General features: G+C 46.0%; 1 protein-coding gene across 1 annotated transcript in view; it reads left to right on the top strand.

The window, feature by feature from the left end:
- The first annotated feature begins 13,177 nt into the window (after positions 1–13,177).
- The window catches only part of tmem135 (transmembrane protein 135), a 28,450-nt gene continuing 19,916 nt past the window's right edge, over positions 13,178–21,711 (top strand). The window contains exons 1-5 of the mRNA XM_036967918.1: positions 13,178–13,412; positions 20,262–20,389; positions 20,609–20,701; positions 21,299–21,332; positions 21,469–21,534. Of these exons, the coding sequence (XP_036823813.1) occupies positions 13,275–13,412; positions 20,262–20,389; positions 20,609–20,701; positions 21,299–21,332; positions 21,469–21,534 (459 nt within the window). The 5' untranslated portion in view covers positions 13,178–13,274. The remainder of the gene's footprint in view (positions 13,413–20,261; positions 20,390–20,608; positions 20,702–21,298; positions 21,333–21,468; positions 21,535–21,711) is intronic.

The following is a 21,711-nucleotide window of genomic DNA, read 5'->3' as shown; positions in this document are numbered from 1 at the left end:
AGTGTGTACCCTCAGGCCACAACTCCACTACCACATATCTACAACACACTAGGTGTGTACCCTCAGGCCCATACTCCACTACCACATATCTACAACACACTAAGTGTGTTCCCTCAGGCCCATACTCCACTACCACATATCTACAACACACTAAGTGTGTACCCTCAGGCCCAAACTCCACTACCACATATCTACAACACACTAGGTGTGTACCCTCAGGCCACAACTCCACTACCACATATCTACAACACACTAAGTGTGTTCCCTCAGGCCCATACTCCACTACCACATATCTACAACACACTAAGTGTGTACCCTCAGGCCCAAACTCCACTACCACATATCTACAACACACTAGGTGTGTACCCTCAGGCCACAACTCCACTACCACATATCTACAACACACTAAGTGTGTACCCTCAGGCCCAAACTCCACTACCACATATCTACAACACACTAGGTGTGTACCCTCAGGCCACAACTCCACTACCACATATCTACAACACACTAGGTGTGTACCCTCAGGCCACAACTCCACTACCACATATCTACAACACACTAAGTGTGTTCCCTCAGGCCCATACTCCACTACCACATATCTACAACACACTAAGTGTGTACCCTCAGGCCCAAACTCCACTACCACATATCTACAACACACTAGGTGTGTACCCTCAGGCCACAACTCCACTACCACATATCTACAACACACTAGGTGTGTACCCTCAGGCCACAACTCCACTACCACATATCTACAACACACTAGGTGTGTACCCTCAGACCACTACTCTACTACCACATATCTAAAACACACTAAGTGTGTACCCTCAGGCCACAACTCCACTACCACATATCTACAACACACTAGGTGTGTACCCTCAGGCCCATACTCCACTACCACATATCTACAACACACTAAGTGTGTACCCTCAGGCCCAAACTCCACTACCACATATCTACAACACACTAAGTATGTACCCTCAGGCCACAAATCCACTACCACATATCTACAACACACTAGGTGTGTACCCTCAGGCCACAACTCCACTACCACATATCTACAACACACTAGGTGTGTACCCTCAGGCCACAACTCCACTACCACATATCTACAACACACTAGGTGTGTACCCTCAGGCCACAACTCCACTACCACATATCTACAACACACTAAGTGTGTACCCTCAGGCCACAACTCCACTACCACATATCTACAACACACTAGGTGTGTACCCTCAGGCCACAACTCCACTACCACATATCTACAACACACTAGGTGTGTACCCTCAGGCCACAACTCCACTACCACATATCTACAACACACTAGGTGTGTACCCTCAGGCCACAACTCCACTACCACATATCTAAAACACACTAGGTGTGTACCCTCAGGCCACAACTCCACTACCACATATCTACAACACACTAAGTGTGTACCCTCAGGCCACAACTCCACTACCACATATCTACAACACACTAAGTGTGTACCCTCAGGCCACAACTCCACTACCACATATCTACAACACACTAGGTGTGTACCCTCAGGCCACAACTCCACTACCACATATCTACAACACACTAGGTGTGTACCCTCAGGCCACAACTCCACTACCACATATCTACAACACACTAGGTGTGTACCCTCAGGCCACAACTCCACTACCACATATCTACAACACACTAGGTGTGTACCCTCAGGCCACAACTCCACTACCACATATCTACAACACACTAGGTGTGTACCCTCAGGCCACAACTCCACTACCACATATCTACAACACACTAGGTGTGTACCCTCAGGCCACAACTCCACTACCACATATCTACAACACACTAGGTGTGTACCCTCAGGCCACAACTCCACTACCACATATCTACAACACACTAGGTGTGTACCCTCAGGCCACAACTCCACTACCACATATCTACAACACACTAGGTGTGTACCCTCAGGCCACAACTCCACTACCACATATCTACAACACACTAGGTGTGTACCCTCAGGCCACAACTCCACTACCACATATCTAAAACACACTAGGTGTGTACCCTCAGGCCACAACTCCACTACCACATATCTACAACACACTAAGTGTGTACCCTCCGGCCACAACTCCACTACCACATATCTACAACACACTAAGTGTGTACTCTCAGGCCACAACTCCACTACCACATATCTACAACACACTAGGTGTGTACCCTCAGGCCACAACTCCACTACCACATATCTACAACACACTAGGTGTGTACCCTCAGGCCACAACTCCACTACCACATATCTACAACACACTAGGTGTGTACCCTCAGGCCACAACTCCACTACCACATATCTACAACACACTAAGTGTGTACCCTCAGGCCACAACTCCACTACCACATATCTACAATGCAAAATCAATGTGTATGTGTGTGTATAGTGCTTATCAAATCAAATGTTATTTGTCACATGCGCCGAATACAACATTTATAGACCTTACAGTGAAATGCTGAATACAACAGGTGTAGTAGACCTTACAGTGAAATGCTGAATACAACAGGTGTAGTAGACCTCACAGTGAAATGCTGAATACAACAGGTGTAGTAGACCTTACAGTGAAATGCTGAATACAACAGGTGTAGTAGACCTTACAGTGAAATGCTGAATACAACAGTGAAATGCTGAATACAACAGTGAAATGCTGAATACAACAGTGAAATGCTGAATACAACAGTGAAATGCTGAATACAACAGTGAAATGCTGAATACAACAGTGAAATGCTGAATACAACAGTGAAATGCTAACTTATAAGCCCTTAATTAACCAACAATGCAGTTTTAAGAAAATACCCCTCCAAAAAAGTAAGAGATAGGAATAACAAATAATTAAAGGCCAGCCGTAAATAACAACAGGTACAGAGTCAATGTGGAGGCTACATACAGGGGGTACCGGTACAGAGTCAATGTGGAGGCTATATACAGGGGGTACCGGTACAGAGTCAATGTGGAGGTTATATACAGGGGGTACCGGTACAGAGTCAATGTGGAGGCTATATACAGGGGGTACCGGTACAGAGTCAATGTGGAGGCTATATACAGGGGGTACCGGTACAGAGTCAATGTGGAGGCTATATACAGGGGGTACCGGTACAGAGTCAATGTGGAGGCTACATACAGGGGGTACCGGTACAGAGTCAATGTGGAGGCTATATACAGGGGGTACCGGTACAGAGTCAATGTGGAGGCTATATACAGGGGGTACTGGTACTGAGTCAATGGTTAGTCGAGGTAATTCAGGTAACATGTAGATGTAGGTAGAAGTAAAGTGACTATGCATAGATAATAACAGAGAGTAACAGCAGTGTAAAAGAGGGGCAGGTGGGCAATGCAAATAGTCTGGGAAGCCATTTGATTAGCTGTTCAGGAGTCTTATGGCTTGGGGCTCTGCCGCTTGCCGTGCGGTGGCAGAGAGAACAGACTATGACTAAGGTGGCTGGAGTTTCACAGTTATGAACTCAGACTGATGGTGGGAATTAGGTAACGTTAACTAACTTTCAGCAGTTTCAATCTAGCTGGGCTCAAAACACTTAAGCATTTCTAAACATGATTTCAAAAAGTATATTTGTTAATTTTCTGTTTTTGTCAGGCTGTTTGACGGCTGAATACATTCACACTACCCTCTGTAGTGCGGTCGCAGAGAGAACAGTCTATGACAAGGGTGTCTGGAGTCTTTGACAATTCTTAGGGCCTTCCTCTGACACCGCCTGGTATAGAGGTCCTGGATGGCAGGAAGCTTGGCCCCAGTGATGTACTGGGCCGTTCACAGTACCCTCTGTAGCGCCTTGTGGTCGGAGGCTGAGCAGTTGCCATACCAGGCAGTGATACTCTCGATGGTGTAGCTGTAAAACCTTTTGAGGATCTGAGGACCATGCCAAATATTTCCAGACTCCTGGGGGGGAATAGATTTTGTGTGCCTGGACCATGTTAGTTTGTTGGTGATGTGGACACCAATGAACTTGAAGCTCTCAACCTGCTCCACTACAGCCCCGGCGATGAGAATGGGGGCGTGCTCGGTCCTCCTTTTCCTGTGGTCCACAATCATCTCCTTTGTCTTGATCACATTGAGGGAGAGGTTGTTGTCCTTGCACCACACGGTCAGGTCTCTGACCTCCTCCCTATAGGCCGTCTCATTGTTGTCGGTGATCAGGCCTACCACTGTTGTGTCATCAGCAAACTTAATTATGGTGTTGGAGTTGTGCCTGGCAGTGCAGTCATGAGTGAACAGGGAGTACAGGAGGGGACTGAACACGCACCCCTGAGAGGCCTCCGTGTTGAGGATCAGCATGGTGGATGTGTTGTTACCTACCCTTACCATCTGGGGGTAATAGTTTGCAAGTCCTGCCACATCCGACGAGCGTCGGAGCCGGTGTAGTACGATTCGATCTTAGTCCTGTATTTACGCTTTGCCTGTTTGATAGTTTGTCGGGGGCCATAGCGGGATTTCTTATATGCTCCTTGAAAGCAGCATCTCTAGCCTTTAGCTCAGTGTGAATGTTGCCTGTAATCCATGGCTTCTGGTTGGGGTATGTACGTACAGTCACTGTAGCATATTACAGTCTGTTCTAGCAAAACAGTGATGTAGTTTAGCATCTGCTTCATCTGATCACTTTTTTATAGACCGAGTCACTGGTGCTTCCTGCTTTAATTTTTGCTTGTAAGCAGGAATCAGGAGGATAGAATTATGGTCAGATTTGCCAAATGGAGGGCGAGGGAGAGCTTTGTACGCGTCTCTGTGTGTGGAGTAAAGGTGGTCCAGAGGTTAGTTTTTTCCTCTGGTTGCACATTTAACATGCTGATAGAAATGAGGTAAAATGGATTCATGTTTCCCTGCATTAAAGTCCCCGGCCACTAGGAGCGCCGCCTCTGGGTGAGTATTTTCCTGTTTGCTTATGGAGTCAAACAGTTTATTGAGTACAGTCTTAGTGCCAGCATCGGTCTGTGGTGGTATGTAGACAGCTCTGAAAAATATAGATGATCTCTCTTGGTAGATAGTGTGGTCTACAGCTTATCATGTAGACAGCTACGTAAAAAATACAGATAATCTCTCTTGGTAGATAGTGTGGTCTACAGCTTATCATGTAGACAGCTACGAAAAATATAGATAATCTCTCTTGGTAGATAGTGTGGTCTACAGCTTATCATGTAGACAGCTACGAAAAATACAGATAATCTCTCTTGGTAGATAGTGTGGTCTACAGCTTATCATGTAGACAGCTACGAAAAATACAGATGAAAACTCTCTAGGTAGATAGAATGGTCTACAGCTTATAATGAGATACTCTACCACCTCAGGCGAGCAAAACCCTGAGACTTTCTTAGATATCGTGCACCGGGCTGCAGATATACATGCCTTCAGTTCGTCCCATTTATTTTTCAGAGATTGAACGTTAGCAAGCAGAACAGAAGGCAAGGGCAGATTAGCCACTCATAGCCTGATCCTCACAAGGCGTATGTTATCGTGTGTGTCTGTGCCTATGTTTGTGTTGCTTCACAGTCCCCTCTGTTCCATAAGGTGTATTTTGATGTTTTTTAAATATTATTTTACTTGCATTATTTACCTGATGTGGAATAGAGTTCCATGTAGTCATGGCTCTATGTAGTACTGTGCGCCTACCATAGTCTGTTCTGGACTTGGGGACTGTGAAGAGACATCTTGTGTCATGTCTGGTGGGGTATGCATGGGTGTCGGAGCTGTGTGCCAGTAGTTTAGACAGACTGCTCGGTGCATTCAACATGTCAATACCTCTCATGAATAAAAGTAGTGATGAAGTCAATCTTTCCTCCACTTTCAGTCAGGAGAGATTGACATTATTATTAGATCTTCGTGTACATCCAAGGGCCAGCTGTGCTGCCCTGTTCTGAGCCAATTGCAATTTTCCTAAGTCCTTTTTTGTGGCACCTGACCACACGACTGAACAGTAGTCAAAGGTGCAACAAAACTAGGGCCTGTAGGACCTGCCTTGATGATAGTGTTGTTAAGAAGGTAGAAACTAGGGCCTGTAGGACCTGCCTTGTTGATAGTGTTGTTAAGAAGGTAGAAACTAGGGCCTGTAGGACCTGCCTTGTTGATAGTGTTGTTAAGAAGGTAGAAACTAGGACCTGTAGGACCTGCCTTGTTGATAGTGCTGTTAAGAAGGTAGAAACTAGGGCCTGTAGGACCTGCCTTGTTGATAGTGTTGTTAAGAAGGTAGAAACTAGGGCCTGTAGGACCTGCCTTGTTGATAGTGTTGTTAAGAAGGTAGAAACTAGGTTCTATAGGACCTGCCTTGTTGATAGTGTTGTTAAGAAGGTAGAAACTAGGGCCTGTAGGACCTGCCTTGTTGATAGTGTTGTTAAGAAGGTAGAAACTAGGGCCTGTAGGACCTGCCTTGTTGATAGTGTTGTTAAGAGGGTAGAAACTAGGACCTGTAGGACCTGCCTTTTTGATAGTGTTGTTAAGAAGGTAGAAACTAGGGCCTGTAGGACCTGCCTTGTTGATAGTGTTGTTAAGAAGGTAGAAACTAGGGCCTGTAGGACCTGCCTTGTTGATAGTGCTGTTGAGAAGGTAGAAACTAGGGCCTGTAGGACCTGCCTTGTTGATAGTGTTGTTAAGAAGGTAGAAACTAGGGCCTGTAGGATCTGCCTTGTTGATAGTGCTGTTAAGAAGGTAGAAACTAGGGCCTGCAGGACCTGCCTTGTTGATAGTGTTGTTAAGAAGGTAGAAACTAGGGCCTGTAGGATCTGCCTTGTTGATAGTGCTGTTAAGAAGGTAGAAACTAGGGCCTGTAGGACCTGCCTTGTTGGTAGTGTTGTTAAGAAGGTAGAAACTAGGGCCTGTAGGGACCTGCCTTGTTGACAGTGTTGTTAAGAAGGCAGAGCAGCGCTTTATTATGGACAGACTTCTCCCCATCTTAGCTACTGTTGTAGCCAATTGTTTTGACCGTGACAACTTGCTAAATTTACACATTATTTATTAAGAGATTTAGTTGAGGTTTAGGGTTTAGTGAATATCTCCCAAATACAATGCTTTTAGTTTTAGAAATACTTAAGACTAACTTATTCCTTGCCACCTGTTCTGAAACTAACTGCAGCTCTTTATTAAGTGTTTCATTTCAGTCCATGTATTTGTTTTCTCCCCAATTGGTAGTTACAGTCTTGTCCCATCGCTGCAACTCCCGTACGGACTCGGGAGAGGCGATTGTCGAGAGTCATGCGTCCTCCAAAACACAACCCTGCCAAGCCGCACTGCTTCTTGACACACTGTTCGCTTTCCCCGGAACACAACCCTGCCAAGCCACAGCAATGTGTTGGAAGAAACACTGGCGACCGAAGTCAGCATGCAGGAAGTCCTGGCCGGCCAAACCCTCCCGTAAACAGGACGACGCCGGACCAATTGTGCGGCGCATCATGGGTCTCTCCGTCACGGCCAGCTGTGACAGAGCCTGGGATCGAACCCGGGTCTAAAATGACGCTTCAAGCCCCGCGATGCAGTGTCTTAGACTGCGGCGCCACTCGTTAGGCCCGGAATTCTTGATTCTACCTGGATAATGTTGGCGAGGCTTCCATTAAAAAAAACCTCTGTGTTCTGTTAGACAGGTAACTCTTTATCCACATTATAGCAGGGGGTGTAAAGCCATAACAATTACGTTTTTCCAACAGCAGACTATGATCGATAATGTCAAAAGCTGCACTGAAGTCTAACAAAACAGCCCCCACAGTCATTTTATCATAATTTTCTCTCAGCCAATCATCAGTCATTTGTGTAAGTGCTGTGCTTGTTGAATGTCCTTCCTCATAAGCATGCTGAAAGTCTGTCAAGTGGGCCAAACCCTCCCCTAACCCAGACGACGCCGGGCCAAACCCTCCCCTAACCCAGACTACGCCGGGCCAAACCCTCCCCTACCCAGACTACGCCGGGCCAAACCCTCCCCTAACCCGGACGACGCCGGGCCAAACCCTCCCCTAACCCGGACGACGCCGGGCCAAACCCTCCCCTAACCCGGACGACGCCGGGCCAAACCCTCCCCTAACCCGGACGACGCCGGGCCAAACCCTCCCCTAACCCGGACTACGCCGGGCCAAACCCTCCCCTAACCCGGACTACGCCGGGCCAAACCCTCCCCTAACCCGGACGACGCCGGGCCAAACCCTCCCCTAACCCAGACGACGCCGGGCCAAACCCTCCCCTAACCCAGACTACGCCGGGCCAAACCCTCCCCTAACCCAGACTACGCCGGGCCAATTGTGCGCCGCCTCATGGGTCTCCCCGTCACGGCCATCCAACTTGTCAGACCCAGGTGCCTTGCCATTGTTGATAGACAACAATAATTGTTTCACCTATTCCACACTCACTTTACAGATTTCAAAATTGCAATTCTTGTCTTTCATAATTTGGTCAGATATATTTGGATTTGTAGTGTCAGCGTTTGTTGCTGGGATGTCATGCGTAAATATGCTAATCCTGCCAATTAAAAAATCATTAAAGTAGTTGTCACGTTCTGACCTTTATTTCCTTTGTTTTGTATTTATTTAGTACGGTCAGGGCGTGAGTTGAGGTGGGCAGTCTATGTTTGTTTTTCTATGATTTGGGTATTTCTATGTTTCGGCCTAGTATGGTTCTCAATCAGAGGCAGGTGTCATTAGTTGTCTCTGATTGAGAATCATACTTAGGTAGCCTGGGTTGCACTGTTAGTTTGTGGGTGATTGTCTATGTTAGTGGCTTGTGTTCAGCACAGGTCTCATTTGTAGCTTCACGGTCGTTATTTGGTTTATTGTTTTTGTTACTCTTTTGTATTCAGTCTTTCTTTATTAAAGATCTACCATGGACACATACCACGCCGCATATTGGTCCTCTGATCATTTTCGCCTCTCCTCTTCAGATGAAGAGGAGGACGACCGTATCAGTCGGTTTTGTAATGAATGAGCCATCCGATTCAATGAAGGAAATGTCCCAAAATGTCATTTAAGATTCTCCAAAGCTTTTTACTATCATTCTTCATGTCATTTATCTTTGTTTCATAGTGTACTTTCTTCTTCTTTATTCAGTTTAGTCACATGATTTCTCAATTTGCAGCGCGTTTGCCAATCGGTATTTGCCTCATCCCTCTCAACCGTACAACTTTTCAATTCCTCATCAATCCACAGGGATTTAACAGTTTTTAGTAATTTTCTTAATGGGTGCATGCTTATTAGTAACTGGGATAAGCAATTTCATAAATGTGTCAAGTGCAACGTCTGGTTTCTCCTAATTACACACCACGGACCAACAAATATTCTTTACATCAACAACATAGGAATCACGACAAAACTTATTGTATGACCTCTTATAAACTACAGTAGGCCCAGCCTTAGGAACTTTGGTTTTCCTAGATATGAATATTATATTGTGATCACTACATCCTATGGATTTGGATACTGCTTTTAAGCAAATGTCTGCAGCATTAGTAAAGATGTGATCAATACATGTTGATTTTATTCCTGTGCTGTTTGTAACTATCCTGGTAGGTTGACTGACAACCTGAACCAGGTTGGAGGCACTGGTTACAGTTTGAAGCTGTTTCTTGAGTGGGCAACTTGATGAAAGCCAGTTAATATTTAAGTCACCCAGAAAATATATCTCTCTGATATCACATACATTATCAAGCATTTCACACATGTTATCCAGATACTGACTGTTAGCACTTGGTGGTCTATAGCAGCTTCCCACCAGAATGGGCTTTAGGTGAGGCAGATGAACCTGTAGCCATATTACATCAACAGTATTTAACATGAGATCCTCTCTAATCTTTACAGGAATGTGGTTCTGAATATAAACAGCAACACCTCCACCATTGGCAGTTCTGTCTTTCCTGTAGATGTTATAACCTTGTATTGCTACCACTCTATCATCAAAGGTGTTATCTAAGTGAGTTTCAGAGATAGCCAGAATATGAATGTCATCTGTTACTAGCCAGTTATTAATTTCATGAACCTTGTTTCTTAAGCTACATATTTCAACGTGAGACTTTTTTAAGCACTTTTCCGGGATGCTTGCTTGTTGTCATTGCTTTACTGGGAAGCTCAGCAGAAGTAGACATTCTCATGTTATTGATGTTATTACAGGGTGAGCTACACACAGTGGACTTCCTACTAGGGCACACCACCTCAGTGCTAACAGTATAACTCTGGTTCATAGGCTCATGATTACTGAATACAATATCTTTAGGATCAGAAGAGGCATTCAGGGCAGTTAGAGGGACATCAATTAGGTTACTTACATTGTGTCTACCAACTCCCCTGGTCTAATGTGCATTTGCTGAAGCATTATGACATCTCTGCATCACAATGGTAGGGATTAACTGAGCTGGGCTTGAGTCATTGATAAGTCATTGTCTCAACACAGCCTTATAATTCTGTGAAAGGATCCAGGAACCCAAATGATTTGGGTGGATCCCATCCTCCTTATGAAACATTTTTTTTCCCCAAAAGGTATCGAAATTGTCAACAAAAGTTACACCCATTGAGCTGCAATGATCACGTAGCCAGTTGTGAAGAGAAAGAATCCTGCTAAAGTGTTCAATGCCACGATTCAGAGAGGGATCAGGGCCAGATATGATGGGTCTTTTATTAGTGTCTAGCAGAGAGTCAATCAGCTCCTTGAAATGCAGTTTCAACTGTTCAGAGCTGCCCTTCATAATGTCATTAAAATCCTCATGGACTAGGCTAGAATCAATGTCCTGGTGTAGTACATTTAGGAGCAGCTTAGTAATGTCATTAAAACCCACATGGACTAGGATAGAATCAATGTCCTGGTGTAGTACATTCAGGAGCAGCTTAGTAATGTAATTTACTCGAGCTCTGGGATAGGACATTGTTTTTGCACCAGAAACAGCCATATTTCTTACCATGGAGCTACCCAAAATCAAGGTTGACGAGAAGGACGAGGAAATCCGCCCACTCCCACGCATCACAGGATTCAGAGAGCTGTGGATGGACGGGCGAGAGGCAGGATAACTTGAGCCCGTAGCTCCCGGCACCTGGTGCAGGCCTCCGACAGATGGAGAAGCCTCTTCTTGATCCAGGGTAGGGATGGAAGGTTGCCGACGTCGATCAGGCTCCAGGGCGGCGAGGCCTGACGTTGGTAGGCCTGGAGCTAGTGTGGCCTACACTTTGCAGTTGAGCCGTTGTCGCGCCTTGATATTTCCACTTCACAATAACAGCACTTCCAGTTGACAAAGGCAGCTGTAGCAGTATAGTCAGTAAGCAGTTACACCGGTGGGCCCCGGTGGCAATAAATTAATAAAACCAAAAGCTTACCTTGCCTTGGAAGAGTTCTGGTGTTGTGTTGGATAGTCATAGCCAGCTAGCTAACATAGCATCCCTCTGTTATAGCCAGCTAGCTAACATAGCATCCCTCTGTTATAGCCAGCTAGCTAACATAGCATCCCTCTGTTATAGCCAGCTAGCTAACATAGCATCCCTCTGTTATAGCCAGCTAGCTAACATAGCATCCCTCTGTCATAGCCAGCTAGCTAACATAGCATCCCCCTGTTATAGCCAGCTAGCTAACATAGCATCCCTCTGTTATAGCCAGCTAGCTAACATAGCATCCCACTGTTATAGCCAGCTAGCTAACATAGCATCCCTCTGTTATAGCCAGCTAGCTAACATAGCATCCCTCTGTTATAGCCAGCTAGCTAACATAGCATCCCACTGTTATAGCCAGCTAGCTAACATAGCATCCCTCTGTTATAGCCAGCTAGCTAACATAGCATCCCTCTGTTATAGCCAGCTAGCTAACATAGCATCCCTCTGTCATAGCCAGCTAGCTAACATAGCATCCCCCTGTTATAGCCAGCTAGCTAACATAGCATCCCTCTGTTATAGCCAGCTAGCTAACATAGCATCCCACTGTTATAGCCAGCTAGCTAACATAGCATCCCTCTGTTATAGCCAGCTAGCTAACATAGCATCCCTCTGTCATAGCCAGCTAGCTAACACAGCATCCCTCTGTTATAGCCAGCTAGCTAACATAGCATCCCTCTGTCATAGCCAGCTAGCTAACATAGCATCCCACTGTTATAGCCAGCTAGCTAACATAGCATCCCTCTGTCATAGCCAGCTAGCTAACATAGCATCCCTCTGTTATAGCCAGCTAGCTAACATAGCATCCCTCTGTCATAGCCAGCTAGCTAACATAGCATCACTCTGTTATAGCCAGCTAGCTAACATAGCATCACTCTGTTATAGCCAGATAGCTAACATAGCATTCTTTTGTCATAACCAGCTAGCTAACATAGCATCCCTCTGTCTGAGCCGGATGTTTTAGTAACTTTGAGTAAGTGAAACTGAAAGTGCAAAAAAAATCATGAAATCTCTCTCTCTCTCTCTTCTCTTGCTTCTCCTTCATTTTTGAATAATTTAATTTGTTCACAACTGTTCAACTGTTGTCTTTCTCTCTCTTTGAGTCAACTACTCACCACATTTTATGCACTGCAGTGCTAGCTAGCTGTAGCTTATGCTTTCGGTACTATATTCATTCTCTGATCCTTTGATTGGGTGGACAACATGTCAGTTCATGATGCAAGAGCTCTGATAGGTAGGAGGACGTCCTCTGGAAGTTGTCATAATTACTGTTTAAGTCTATGGAAGGGGATGAGAACCGTGAGCCTCCAAGGTTTTGTATTGAAGTCAATGTACTCAGAGGAGGATGGAAGCTATCTGTCCTCCTGCTACACCATGGTGCTACCCTACAGAGTGCTGTTGAAGCTACTGTAGATCTTCATTGTGTTTTAATTTGGTGACGTGAATATTTATTTTTTAATTTGAATTTAATCTTTATTTAACTAGGCAAGTCATATTTAGTATCGTTTTTGTAAAAAGGAATGTTTAATTCATGAAATTCACTGAGGAGCATGGTCTACCCCTGCCTCTTCTGAGGAGCTTCCACTGCTGTCCATAGGCCTGCAGTCTCTACAGGGAATTTAAACTGTACTCTCTTTTCATAATGGGGTACGCACACACACACACACACACACACACACACACACACACACACACACACACACACACACACACACAGTGAACTGAACTCCCACCTACACCGCATGCGTGTGCTCGACTGTTACCTCCGCCTTGTCTGCCATGACCCTTTGCCTCGATAGCATCGGTGCCGCGCATCTCCCCACAGTCGGGAGCGCGCCTCGGTCCCACCGCCGCTGTCTGTTTTCTTCACTGCACAGCACGGCTCGCTCCTCCGACGGTCCACCGTGTAACTATGGCAGCCCTGAGTAAGATACCGCACAGCTGCTATGAGATCGGACACACATGGAACCCTTCCTGTGTCATGTCCACCCTGGAGATCACTGCGGGGGCTCTGGAGGTCTCTTTCAAAATATATGCACCGCTTTACCTGGTGAGTAGTTCGCTCCAAATACACGGCCAGGGAGATCTGTCCAGCCGATGCTAACTAGCTAGTTAGCCGTGTTGTGCTACAAGGGCCCCAAGTTCATAGCTTATGGATGGATTGAAGCTAGCTAGCTAAATGAATCGGTCGCATGTTGTTAACTACAGTTTGTGACCGGTTGTTAGCGACTGACACGTCGTGACTACAGATTTCACTTAACTTTCTTTTGCATTATAACGTTAACTTCCCTATTTAGCTGGCTAATCCCAGCTAGCTATATTGCAAATCTGCCGGCTAACTAGCTAGCTAACGTTAGTTGGACTTGAGTTGAACTTTCCTCTCGTCACAGTCAGTAATATTATGCTTTATTAAGACATCTTGCTCTCTCCAACATCCCAAAATAGGCCAGGCAATGTGTGAAAAGGATGTTCATTATTATTATTATTATTATTTTATCATGAAACTTGGCACACTTGTACAGTTTGGGGGCCCCTTGGACATTTCCAGAAAGGGAGCCATTGGCAAAAATAGTGTGTTCTTCTCTCCACGGGTTGTTTTACCCAGTGGGTGGTGTTATATGTTATGCTGAGTGGGGGGTTCCAAGTCCAGGGACTGTCTGATACGTGTCCTCTTCAAACCGATAACCCTCTGCCTGGTTACCAGACATATTAGATAACATTCCTCTCCTGGTCATTTGCCAAAAAGTCATTCCTGGACATTTCCCATGTCTTTGGCAAATGACCACGAGAGGAATGAATGAGCTTAACAAGCAGGCTAGAAATCAGGCTCCTCAACCTGGTAACTACATTCATAAATTAAGCTAATGATGGGGTTAAGGTTTATAGTTGCACTGTCACATTGGTACATCATTTGGCTTTATTTAAACTAACCACAGCCAGCTACCAAGTTGGCAGGACCAGCTTCCCAAAAAAGTGTAATGGCAAGTTTTGTTTTTCTAGCCAACCAACAACGTCAATGCAGATATGAAGGAAATCTACTAAATGTATGAAACTGATCATGACTGGATTTAATGTCGTTTCACAGCTATTGGTTAGTCAACATGCAGTAATACCTGTCAATCACAGCTATTGGTTAGTCAACATGCAGTAATACCTGTATACTGTCAATCACAGCTATTGGTTAGTCAACATGCAGTAATACCTGTATACTGTCAATCACAGCTATTGGTTAGTCAACATGCAGTAATACCTGTATACTGTCAATCACAGCTATTGGTTAGTCAACATGCAGTAATACCTGTCAATCACAGCTATTGGTTAGTCAACATGCAGTAATACCTGTCAATCACAGCTATTGGTTAGTCAACATGCAGTAATACCTGTCAATCACAGCTATTGGTTAGTCAACATGCAGTAATACCTGTCAATCACAGCTATTGGTTAGTCAACATGCAGTAATACCTGTCAATCACAGCTATTGGTTAGTCAACATGCAGTAATACCTGTATACGGTCAATCACTGAGATTAATGATTTGTTTAAAAAAAAAGTGACCTTTATTTAACTAGGGCAAGTCAGTTAAAAACAACTTTTTATTTTCAATGACGGCCTCCTGAGGAACAGTGGGGTTAACTGCCTTGTTCGGGGGCAGAAAGACAAGAGTTTTTTTAAACATGTCAGCTCAGGGATTCGATCTCGCAACCTTTCGGTTACTGGCCCAACACTCTAACAAAACTAACAACTACCAGTTGCTGCTGTCTTCATTAAAAGCGGTTCAACTGATGAGTGTGGATGTCCTTGGTCTTCTGTATATGTTGGAGGGCTGATTACACGAGGCTTTCACATATTATCTTCGAGGCAGACTCTCACACCCAGTCTCATTACTTTGTGTGGATGATATCTCAACTTTAAACAATGTGAAATCACAATACAAAACCATTTGTTCAGTCTAGTACTATTCTATTGGCTGCATGAAATGGCAAACATAAAGTGAATTCAGCGATTACATTTTGTTATCTTCATCTTTGTGTCTCTCTGATGAAACAGTAACATCTATTATTGTAGTTAGACTGAGCCAACCTGTACTATCTAGTGGTCTCCCATGGCCCAGTAACTGTCTAGTGATCTCCATGGCCCAGTGACTATCTAGTGGCCTCCCATGGCCCAGTGACTGTCTAGTGGTCTCCCATGGCCCAGTGACTGTCTAGTGGTCTCCCATGGCCCAGTGACTATCTAGTGGTCTCCCATGGCCCAGTGACTGTCTAGTGGTCTCCCATGGCCCAGTGACTATCTAGTGGTCTCCCATGGCCCAGTGACTATCTAGTGGTCTCCCATGGTCCGGTGACTATCTAGTGGTCTCCATGGCCCAGTGACTGTCTAGTTGTCTCCCATGGCCCAGTGACATGGCCCAGTGACTGTCTAGTGGTCTCCCATGGCCCAGTGACTATCTAGTGGTCTCCCATGGCCCGGTGACTGTCTAGTGGTCTCCCATGGCCCGGTGACTGTCTAGTGGTCTCCATGGCCCAGTGACTGTCTAGTGGTCTCCCATGGCCCAGTGACTGTCTAGTGGTCTCCCATGGCCCGGTGACTGTCTAGTGGTCTCCCATGGCCCAGTGACTATCTAGTGGTCTCCCATGGCCCGGTGACTGTCTAGTGGTCTCCCATGGCCCAGTGACTATCTAGTGGTCTCCCATGGCCCAGTGACTGTCTAGTGGTCTCCCATGGCCCAGTGACTATCTAGTGGTCTCCCATGGCCCAGTGACTGTCTAGTGGTCTCCCATGGCCCAGTGACTGTCTGTCACACTACCCCATAATGACATCACAATACCCCATAATGACATCACACTACCCCATAATGACATCACAATACCCCATAATGACATCACAATACCCCATAATGACAAACCAAAAACAGGTTGTAAAAAATACAGAAATATCCCATTTACATATGTTTTCAGACCCTTTACTCAGTACTTTGTTGAAGCACCTTTGGCAGCAGTTACAGCCTCAAGTCTTCTTGGGTATGACGCTACATGCTTGGCACACCTGTATTTGGGGAGTTTCTCCCATTCTTCTCTGCAGACCCTCTCTAGCTCTGTCAGGTTGGATGGGGAGCGTTGCTGCACAGCTATTTTCAGGTCTCTCCAGAGATGTTCGATCGGGTTCAAGTCCGAGCTCTGGCTGGGTCACTCAAGGACATTCAGAGTCCTGAATCCACTCCTAAATTGTCTTGGCTGTGTGCTTAGGGTCGTTGTCCTGTTGGAAGGTGAACCTTCACCCTAGTCTGAGGTCCTGAGCGCTCTGGAGCAGGTTTCATCAAGGATCTCTCTGTACTTTGCTCCGTTCATCTTTCCCTCAATCCTGTCTCGTCTCGCAGTCCTCCTGAAAAACATCTCCACAGCATGATGCTGCCACCACCATGCTTCACCGTAGGGATGGTGACAGGTTTCCTACAGATCTGATGCTTGGCATTCAGGTCCAAAGAGTTCAAACTTGGTTTCATCAAACCAGGGAATTTAGTTTCACATGAACTGAGAGTCTTTAGGTGGAGGAGTACAGGTCAGTAGATGGATTGACATGAGTAATCTAGTACTCGAACGGATTTCAAAACTCTTATCTTTAACCAGAGATGGAAAAACAAAATACTGTAAAACTATTTGGTGGAATGTTGCTATGTGGCTGCCCGTTGTCTCTAACTCTAGTGTTGCACAAAAAAACAAAGCCAAGCATCACACAGTTCTTCTCCCTGAACTCCTGTTAGGCCTACAGAGATAGTTTTAATGTCACAAGTACAGTTAAACCCAACCATGCAGTAATCTATATCAATGGAGTACTTAAAATTACACGGTCAAACACAATACACAAATAAATAAGAACAGCACGAAGTAACCATCTTATTTATATACAGGCTCAGGTCCAGTACCATATTATATACAGGCTCAGGTCCAGTACCATCTTATATACAGGCTCAGGTCCAGTACCATCTTATATACAGGCTCAGGTCCAGTACCATCTTATATACAGGCTCAGTCAGGTCCAGTACCATATTATATACAGGCTCAGGTCCAGTACCATCTTATATACAGGCTCAGTCAGGTCCAGTACCATATTATATACAGGCTCAGGTCCAGTACCATCTTATATACAGGCTCAGTCAGGTCCAGTACCATATTATATACAGGCTCAGTCAGGTCCAGTACCATATTATATACAGGCTCAGTCAGGTCCAGTACCATCTTATATACAGGCTCAGGTCCAGTACCATCTTATATACAGGCTCAGGTCCAGTACCATATTATATACAGGCTCAGGTCCAGTACCATCTTATATACAGGCTCAGGTCCAGTCCCATCTTATATACAGGCTCAGGTCCAGTACCATCTTATATACAGGCTCAGGTCCAGTACCATCTTATATACAGGCTCAGGTCTAGTACCATCTTATATACAGGCTCAGGTCCAGTACCATCTTATATACAGGCTCAGGTCCAGTACCATCTTATATACAGGCTCAGGTCCAGTACCATCTTATATACAGGCTCAGGTCCAGTACCATCTTATATACAGGCTCAGGTCCAGTACCATATTATATACAGGCTCAGTCAGGTCCAGTACCATGTTATATACAGGCTCAGTCAGGTCCAGTACCATGTTATATACAGGCTCAGTCAGGTCCAGTACCATATTATATACAGGCTCAGTCAGGTCCAGTACCATGTTATATACAGGCTCAGTCAGGTCCAGTACCATGTTATATACAGGCTCAGTCAGGTCCAGTACCATATTATATACAGGCTCAGTCAGGTCCAGTACCATATTATATACAGGCTCAGTCAGGTCCAGTACCATATTATATACAGGCTCAGTCAGGTCCAGTACCATATTATATACAGGCTCAGGTCCAGTACCATCTTATATACAGGCTCAGGTCCAGTACCATCTTATATACAGGCTCAGTCAGGTCCAGTACCATATTAACAATGTACAGGGATACTGGAGTGATGGAGGTAGATATGTATAGGGGGAAGGTGACAGGGATACTGGAGTGATGGAGGTAGATATGTATAGGGGGAAGGAGACAGGGATACTGGAGTGATGGAGGTAGATATGTATAGGGGTAAGGGGACAGGGATACTGGAGTGATGGAGGTAGATATGTATAGGAGACATGGATACTGGAGTGATGGAGGTAGATGTGTATCGCTCCCTGTGAGTGTGGATAGAGATTCAATTTATTTGCAAATTATGGTGGAAAATAAGTATTTGGTCACCTACAAACAAGCAAGATTTCTGGCTCTCACAGACCTGTAACTTCTTCTTTAAGAGGCTACTCTGTCCTCCACTCGTTACCTGTATTAATGGCACCAGTTTGAACTTGTTATCAGTATGGGTTAATGGGTTGTTACTATGGGTTGTTACCGTGGGTTATTGCCGTTTCTTGTTGCCGTGGGTTGTTACCGTGGGTTGTTACAGTGGTTTGTTAATGGGTTGTTGCGATGGGTTTTTGCTATGGGTTGTTGCGTTGCTATGGGTTGTTGCCGTGGGTTGTTGCCATGGGTTGTTAATATGACTAGGATTGTGTCTTTGGCTGCTGTACAATTTGAGAACATGAGAAATACTGGTTTCAATGGCATATGAGGAGGTGTGTATACAATAATACCCTTAACATTCCTATGGTCTGAACACCATGGCCTCGGTGCCCTGGCAGATGGCCTCGGTGCCCTGGCAGATGGCCTCGGTGCCCTGGCAGATGGCCTCGGTGCCCTGGCAGATGGCCTCGGTGCCCTGGCAGATGGCCTCGGTGCCCTGGCATGTTGGGAACCTCCTTGAAGGCCAAATGGCCTTGACCCTAAAATCATGAAATTCCAGGCCTGATAGCAAGTACTCTATGGCACACTACACCACAGTAACAAGTACACTACAGTAACATACAGTACACTAGAGTAACCTATACTACAGTAACCTACACTACAGTAACCTACACTACAGTAACCCACAGTAACCCACAGTAACCTACATGTGGAGTTCTGTCTGGTGAACTAAGAGGCTTATTATACTACTAGACACCAGCTGTCATTGTCTGTATGTCCTTCTTACTGTCTCCTCTCTCTCCATGTGTCCCTCTTACTGTCTCCTCTCTCTCCATGTGTCCCTCTTACTCTGTCTCCTCTCTCTCCATGTGTCCCTCTTACTCTGTCTCCTCTCTCTCCATGTGTCCCTCTTACTCTGTCTCCTCTCTCTCCATGTGTCCCTCTTACTCTGTCTCCTCTCTCTCCATGTGTCCCTCTTACTCTGTCTCCTCTCTCTCCATGTGTCCCTCTTACTCTGTCTCCTCTCTCTCCATGTGTCCCTCTTACTCTGTCTCCTCTCTCTCCATGTGTCCCTCTTACTCTGTCTCCTCTCTCTCCATGTGTCCCTCTTACTCTGTCTCCTCTCTCTCCATGTGTTCCTCTTACTCTGTCTCCTCTCTCTCCATAAGGCTAGTCGATCTGTTCTGACCCTGGACGGTAAGGCTAGTCGATCTGTTCTGACCCTGGACGGTAAGGCTAGTCGATCTGTTCTGACCCTGGACGGTAAGGCTAGTCGATCTGTTCTGACCCTGGACGGTAAGGCTAGTCGATCTGTTCTGACCCTGGACGGTAAGGCTAGTCGATCTGTTCTGACCCTGGACGGTAAGGCTAGTCGATCTGTTCTGACTCTGGACGATAAGGCTGGTCGATCTGTTCTGACCCTGGACGGTAAGGCTAGTCGATCTGTTCTGACCCTGGACGGTAAGGCTAGTCGATCTGTTCTGACCCTGGACGGTAGGCTAGTTTAAACTGCTCCTACTGTTGTTTGCATTTGTTCAATTTGATGTTGACTTCCTGAACTCAAGTGTGTGTGTGTGTGTGTGTGTGTCCAGATAGCAGCCATCCTGCGGAGGAGGAAGAAGGAGTATTACCTGAAGAGACTCCTCCCTGAGATCCTTCAGTCCACGTCCTTCCTCACCGCTAATGGAGGACTCTACATCGCCTTCTTCTGCATCCTCAGGTAAACACACACAGCCAGACATAGCCAGCCACACACACACACAGCCACATACACACACACACAGTCATTGAGTGGCCTGACCTGATAGCCAATCAGAGGGCTTTGAAGCAGTCTCTGTCCTTTGGCCCAGTAGGGTGTAGGGGGTGAAGTCCATAGTGTACTAGAAGGGGCCAGGCAGTGTCAGATAAGACTTCAGATATGTTGTTTGGTGTGTGTTAGGAAACTGCTGGGTGGCTTCACCTCCTGGTCCGCTGGGTTCGGTGCAGCTCTACCTGCCTCTTACATCTCTATCCTCATGGAACGCAAGAGCAGGTAACCTCTTTTCTCCTCTCCCCTCCCATTTCCTCCTCTATGCTCTCTCCCATTTTCTCCCCTGCCCTCTCATCCCCTCCCTTCCCCTTTCTTCCCCTTTCCTCTTCTTCCCTTTTCTCTTCCTTTATTCTCTTCCCTTTTCCCCCCTCCCCTCTTTTCTCCTCTCCTCTCCCCTCTTTTCTCCTCTCCTCTCCCCTCTTTTCTCATCTCCTCTCCCCTCTTTTCTCCTCTCCTCTCTCTCCTCTTTTCTCCTCTCCTCTCTCTCCTCTTTTCTCCTCTCCTCTCTCTCCTCTTTTCTCCTCTCCTCTCCCCTCTTTTCTCCTCTCCTCTCCCCTCTTTTCTCCTCTCCTCTCTCTCCTCTTTTCTCCTCTCCTCTCTCTCCTCTTTTCTCCTCTCCTCTCCTCTCTCTCCTCTTTTCTCCTGTCCCCTCTCCTCTCTCTCCTCTTTTCTCCTCTCCTCTCCCCTCTTTTCTCCTCTCCTCTCCCCTCTTTTCTCCTCTCCTCTCTCTCCTCTTTTCTCCTCTCCTCTCCCCTCTTCTCTCCTCCCCTGTTTTCTCTCCACAGGTTTAATCATTCTTCTTGATGTGTTTTCTTGTAGGAGAGGTCTGCTGACGATCTACATGGCCAACCTGGTAAGAGACCTGAACCTCTTCTGACCACCTCTCTACTTGTTACAGCCCTGCTGTTACACTGAGATCATATGATGGGAATGTGGGCGGGCAGACATACATGTGAATAACTATTGTTTGTGTGTGTTTTGTTTCCTAGGCGACAGAGACCTTGTTCCGTATGGCTGTCACACGAGGCATCGTCAACCCCCTCAAACACGGGGAGGTAGGATGGATGAATGGAGGAGGAGGAGTAGGGAGGATGGGTGGATGGAGGAGGAGGAGTAGGGAGGAAGGATGAATGGGGAGAATGGATGGATGGAGGGGGGAGGATGGATGGAGGAGGGGGAGGATGGAGGAGGGGGAGGATGGAGGAGGAGGGAGGATGGAGGGAGGATGGATG

This window comes from Oncorhynchus mykiss, chromosome Y, assembly GCF_013265735.2.
Source record: "Oncorhynchus mykiss isolate Arlee chromosome Y, USDA_OmykA_1.1, whole genome shotgun sequence".
NCBI classification, from domain to species: Eukaryota; Metazoa; Chordata; class Actinopteri; order Salmoniformes; family Salmonidae; genus Oncorhynchus; species Oncorhynchus mykiss.
This window is presented reverse-complemented; position numbering and strand designations above follow the sequence as displayed.